This window comes from Brachionichthys hirsutus, chromosome 1 (assembly GCF_040956055.1).
Source record: "Brachionichthys hirsutus isolate HB-005 chromosome 1, CSIRO-AGI_Bhir_v1, whole genome shotgun sequence".
Lineage (NCBI taxonomy): Eukaryota > Metazoa > Chordata > Actinopteri > Lophiiformes > Brachionichthyidae > Brachionichthys > Brachionichthys hirsutus.
Window position 1 is genome coordinate 908,710 of NC_090897.1, and position 6,286 is coordinate 914,995.

Genomic DNA, 6,286 nt, shown 5'->3' on the forward strand with positions numbered 1-6,286 from the left:
GTTATTGTTGCTATGGTGACACACATTTGCTGTCCCTCCCTCTTTTTCTTTCACTCCATCCAATAATTCTATTGTGATTTAATGGCGGAACACCTCCTGCCCCGAGTCGACCCCGTTTCGTTTTCACCTGCAGTCGGGCTGAAGGTCCAGCCTCCACCTGACCGGGCCGGTTTATTTTTAGCCCCGCCAGTAATAATGGGAACAGTGGGAGGCGGAGCCACGCACGCCGTGTCCCGGTTCGTTGAGGCAGCTCAGGCCACGATGATGTCATCATGTCAATCATTCATCAGCTGCACATTCAGCTCGCTCTGATTAGCAGCGATCAATCAGAAGGCCTTATCTGAGTCAACGCTCACTGATTGGCTCCAACCCAAATGGCTTCAGAGGCATCAGGGAGGAAACTTCTAACCCCGCCCCCCCGACGGCGACGGGACGGGTGGAGGGCGAACGAAGAGGCTTCTGTTCGTTCCTAAGCGGATAAATATGAAAACGCACGCAGCTGATCCGGATCCGGATCGGATCAAGACCACGAAGAGTGTCGGGCTTCGGGTGGAGTCGGGACCTCCCGTTAGGACACAGAGGAGCCGATCTTTAAACGAAGCATCTTTACTTGGGGGCGTTTGTAGGTTCAGGTCGTGTATCGGCTGATTGGAGTCTGCCGGTTTCTGACTACCGCCCCCTGCTGACACGGAGGCATCCCTACATCGGGAGCCTCCCGCAGGTAGAACGTCTGGGCTGTCAGAACCAAACACACACTTCTGACAGGTCAAAGGTCAAAGGAAAGCGTCGTCGTTTCGTTCAGCGACGCTAACAGAAAACCCAGAAACACACGCTTTCATTTTTATACTCAATTTTTAATTTACAAGGCGAGTTAGCCCAGATTCCTCCGACATATAAAAGCGTGACGACAGGAAGATGCTGCCCAGCAACATTCGGACCGGAGCGAAACGCGGCTAGCGCCCGACCCGCTCTACACACAGCGATCCTCGATTCTTTTCCACCTTGATCTGGCGCACTGTGGCCCCTCCCCCATGCAAACAGGTCTGGAGAAACATGCAAAGTGTTGGAATAAAAGTGTAGAAAAAAAATAGAAAAGAGGGCTCAGCCAGCCGACGTTCCCACAACGTCTCGTCACAAGTTTAAAATCTAAGATGTCCGCGTTACGACTCGGCCCACTCGGACGGGCGTGACCCGGTTCTTCCTCCGCAGGCTCCGCGATCGCTTTCATCACAGCCATCGTGTGGGACGTTGGATCAGCGGCCGATGGGAATGTTGTGGGAACGCCGAGCCGAGCGGCAGACAGACAACAACATTCCGGCGGGGAGGCGAGCTCCCGACGGAGAAGTCCTGTGGAAAACACCCCACACCTGGATAAAGCTCACACGAAGTCTGGCAACAAGCCCCGCCCCCCTTCCTCCGACAACTAGCCTAATTGAATCCAAGCTGCGGCTTGCCTCAGGTGTCTGGTACGTCTGGGTCCGCCCAGAACCACAAACACACTCAACATAAACACACCTGTCTGCACCAGGTGGAGGTGGGGGGGGCGGGGTCAGACTAATCTGTTTTTAATGACTTTTGAAATACACCCTGGGTCAGAGCCGCGGTGGAAACATCGTCCCGGATCAGTAGGTTTGGACGCCATTCACGTCAGACACAATAACAACCTGGAATTCTGGGTATTTCATAATAGCCAGAAATGTAAATAAAATAAAAAAGGTTGTACCAGCAGGTTCAGAAGAATCTGTCCCGGGATCAGCCAAGAATCGGTTCTCCTCCGATTACCGGACCGAACTGATGCTGACAAGGATTTTCAGACGGAATCCGAGTCAAGCGTCGGCTAACGCTAGTAAAAATGCTAATCCCACTTTGTCCCGGACCGTAAAACACGCCCAGTCGCTCCCAGCTATGATGTCATCGACGTCTTTGTAGAAGGTTCATCTCTCCATGAAGCAGCACAACGCTAGCTACACAAATGCTAACGCCAGAGCTAGCTGCAGCTGCTTTCAGACGGGTTTAGCATTGGGCAGGTGTTTCCTCAGGTGAGACGTGGACAGGTGACCCCGACTGATCCAACGTGAATCGAGCCTCAGTGGCGGAGAACAAGGAAGCCCCGCCCAACTGCTGGAAGCACAGGAAGTGCGTTCTGTGTCCGCGTTAGTCCCCGCCCGGCCGCTGGAAGCACAGGAAGTGCGTTCTGTGTCCGCGTTAGTCCCCGCCCGGCCGCTGGAAGCACAGGAAGTGCGTTCCGTGTCCGCGTTAGTCCCCGCCCGGCGTTCTGCTTCCCACAGGCGTCTGATTGGACTCAGTTTGTAGGGAAAGGATTAAATACGAGGGGGAAATGAGGTCAAACAGCCTCACTGCCCATTGGTGGAGGTGTTGTTGGGGGCGGGGCTGGCGCCGCCGATGCCTGCGGGCGGTTGGACGTTGTCGGCCAGGTTGTGGGCGTGCTCCAGGAACAGGTCTTTGAGCACGCTCAGCTCTTTGCTCAGGAGCTTGATCTTGGCCTCGAGCCGCTCGTTCTCCTCCTTCAGCTCGTTGACGCGCTGCTGCGTGTCCATCGCTTTCTGCTTGCTGCGCATGCGGCTCTTCTTCACCGCCAGGTTGTTGCGCTCGCGCCGCTGGCGGTACTCGTCGCTCTCCTTGTCCGCGTGAGGCTTCTTCATCTTGCCGGGAGGGGCGGCCTTCCCGCCTCCGACGAGCTGGGGGACCTGTCGCGGTTCGGCCACGGCCGGCGGAGGAGAGGAAGAGGAAGAGGAAGAGGAGGAGGCGGCGCCGTGAACCTGGCTCTGGATGACGCTCACGCCGTTGTGCTCGAGTGTCGTTAGCTTCCGCTGCGACGGCCGGCTCATTTGGATCCGGTGCCTGCAGGTGGGGGTCTCGGAGTCTCCTCAGGTGTTCGGATGAAAGGAAGTCCTTCAGGTACCTCACCTGGACGGGGGGGGGGGGGCCTAGAGCAGGGCGACAGTCGTTCGTTAGCACAGGTGGGACGCAAACAAACAACCCGGTGTGAAGGAAGGATGGAGGGAACGTTGAAAGGGCCTCCCAGTCGATCACCGATGAGCTGATTGATCCCGTTAGGTGGGTTGAAACAGAATGTACCACAGTGAGACGGCCTCTCATTGGCTGATTAGGTATGATGGCAGCCACGAGGGCGGGACAATTAATCAACAACATATCTCGAATGTACTCTCTGATCAGATGACCTCTGACCGGTAAATAATAATATTTGTCATCATGGGTTCAGTGAAGATTATCTAAAATATAAAAGAAAACACTCAGACTGTTCTAATTGTCTTATTAAAAATGTTTTATGCGTGTGTTTGCGAGGCCAGCAGGGTGTGAAAGACTAAACTACCACCCCTCAGTTACCGGTGTTGCCGTGGATACCAAGCAAATTAAAAATGTTACTAAACTTAAAATATAAAAGAGCTAAATTGTGCTACAGAGTTGATCTGTGTATAAAGTTTAATAAAGCTGGTGTGAACAGTTTGAGCGATGCGCAGACATGCTAGCCCTGAAGCTAGCCTTCATATTTTGGTTTTTTACAGTGCAGAAGCGATGTGCAGACATGCTAGCCCTGAAGCTAGCCTTTATATGTTGGTTTTTACAGTGCAGATTCTCCACCGAGGCCTGCGTCTGACGTAACGAGCAATTAGTGATTATTCTGCACGCTCAATTAGCAGGGCCGCTGTGATTGGTCGGCGCGTTGCTATGCAGCCAGTCAGCTGTGCGCAGGGAAAAGGGCTCCGGGTGAAAACTACGGCGCTCCGGTTGTTGCCTGCTGTTGCATCATCATCGGCTCGGTCTCCGGACCGAACCGAAAGCGGGGAACTCCGGAGTCATGTGGGGCTACGCACGATTTATACCGACCCAACTGTAGTTCGACCCGAATAAAGACACGGTCAGCACCGAGACGCGGCGGACCGACCCGTTCGACCATGTTGAATTTCCGGCCACTTTTATTAACTTTAACGGTCGCCGGAAGCAGAAAACACCCGGATGAATCCCTCACGTTAGTCTTCTGCTCCCCGAAGACGAACAAGAACCGCGTCCGCTTTGACGTCACACGAACCCGCGTTGAGGTTTTCGTTCTTCGTTTAACGACGTAGCTAGCCTGCTAGTTAGCCGCGGTGCTAACGAACTGCCTCCTCCTCGCCCCTTCGCGACCCCGACGAAGAGCTTAAAACGCGGGTTACCTTCACGGGGCGGCGGCGGAGTCGACCATCCGTGAAAGTAGCAGAAGTTACGGCAGGAAGTCGGACTTTAACTCCGTCTGTCTGCGCCGTGACTGTTTTTGTTTAGAACATGGAAGAGGACGAGATTGCGAAATCTCTTTCGCCATGTACGGCGTCGTCGAGACTCAACCAATCAGAGACGAGCATGCGAGGCAAAGCGAGCAGTTCGCCAATCACAGGCGCGCGTTCAGCAGAGTGATGCAATGCCCGCTGTGACTGACGTCTCAGTCCACCAATAGGAACGGGAAGTGTTCTCTCGGTTTTGTTTATGCAATGACTTTTAATTAAACCGGTTACGTTTGTCCTGTGACCACGTTAAATGATTTATCCATGACTTTTACTTTACTTACAATTTACCCTCATTACTAAAACGTAGTTTTCATCAAAGGGCGGATGTGATTGGAGCTTTGCAGTCGCCCATTAAAGACACAGCCAACAATCAAAAGTGTGATTTATAATTAGGATGTTTATTGTTGAAGTTAGAGCAATGCTTCGTTTTCTGGTCCTCGCGCGGTTCCTCTCAAAACGCACCTTTTTATGGTTCAGGATCAAAGTTCACTGACCCTTGAATCTTTGGGGATCCCCAGAAAATCCATGGAACCTCCTTGATTCCCTTTGTGTAGAACCTCCTCATCACACAGTGACCCGCTGAACGTTCCAAAGAGGGTCACGTGACAAATCAAGGCATGGACAGCTGGAATAAATAATAATATTTTTTTAAAGTTTAACACAGACGGAAGAGCTGCTCTGAAAGAGGTTCCAGTTTGTAGACCTCGCTGGTCTGGTCAGCGGCTCAGATGCTGATGTTGGATACGGGGTGATTGATTGATTGATGGATTGATGGATTGATTGATCAGTGGAAATGTTGGAGGGATGAAAATTAGAATTTTGGCAGAAGTAAATAAAATATAAATTGAACATTCAGAAGAATCAATCAACAGAATAAGGCGTCTTGCGACTGTCAGCATGTTCGCGGCCGCTAGAGGACGCTCCAGCCCGCCCTCCAGTCGAAACTCAGGCCCAACATGAAGCTTCTTACCCGGATTACCCCTGCAGGGAGCCCCGCTCTGGACCCGGAGCTGTGACTGCAGGAACAATGCAACACGACTCGGGTTAGATTAGATTAGAGATTAAAAGTATCAACTTTATCATCAACTGTTTACATTTCACATGGATGTTTGGGACATTGATTAATTATTCAATAAAATAGACACACAAAAACACCCTCACCGCTGTGTTTTTAAGAACCGCGTTTTATTGTTTTAATAGTTTAAAGCAGAAAAACATTTGCCTCCGTGGACGTTCTAACTATTTTCGATCCGCGTTAGACGTGATTTTCTGTGTAACTTTAGTTTTACATTTAAACTCGCGTCTTAATGGAGCCGTTTGATTGGCTCAGTTTCAGCGTGACGCAACTAAAGGAATTCAAAGTTAGTAAAAGTTCAGGCTTTCTGAAGGGAGTTCGGAGCGCAACGCGTCAAGTTCTGGTTTAGATCCGACACGCGTTTCTACTCAGTGCGTGTGCGCGCGCGCGTGCACGCCCACGCCTTCCTGCTATATAAACGCCGTTTGACAGCTCGGAGCTGACTGAGCAGCGGAACCAGCGACCCTCCGCGCACGGCTGCAGCTTTCCGTCCTCTCTCACCCCGAGGACCCGACGCACGACCCGACTTTGTCCAAGCTGGATTCCCGGAGCTCCTCGCCATGCCTGCCCGGGTTTAGGTTCTCCATGGAGCTCTCCAACCTGTACGACGTCGCGCCGCGGCCCCCGACGAGCAGCCTGACGCACGGCCAGCAGGCGTCCAGCTACAGAGAGCCAGCGGACCTCGGCGGGGACATCGGGGACAACGAGACGTCCATCGACCTGAGCGCCTACATCGACCCGTCGGCTTTCAACGACGACTTCCTGGCCGACCTGTTCCACCACAGTTCTCGGCAGGACAAAGTGAAGCTCATGCACGGGGAGTACGAGGGGGGGTCGTGCGGCGCGGGCGCGGGCGCGCAGCAGCTCTACATGTCCAACTACGCGCAGGATTCCAAGCTGGAGCCGC

At 52.8% G+C, this 6,286-nt stretch overlaps 1 protein-coding gene across 1 annotated transcript; it reads right to left on the reverse strand.

Moving 5' to 3' along the window:
• Nucleotides 1–839: 839 nt before the first annotated feature.
• On the reverse strand, nucleotides 840–2,923 carry cebpg (CCAAT enhancer binding protein gamma). The gene has a single exon (XM_068739545.1). The coding sequence runs from the start codon at nucleotides 2,847–2,849 to the stop codon at nucleotides 2,355–2,357; it is 495 nt and encodes a 164-aa protein (XP_068595646.1). The 5' UTR covers nucleotides 2,850–2,923; the 3' UTR covers nucleotides 840–2,354.
• Nucleotides 2,924–6,286: the final 3,363 nt, after the last annotated feature.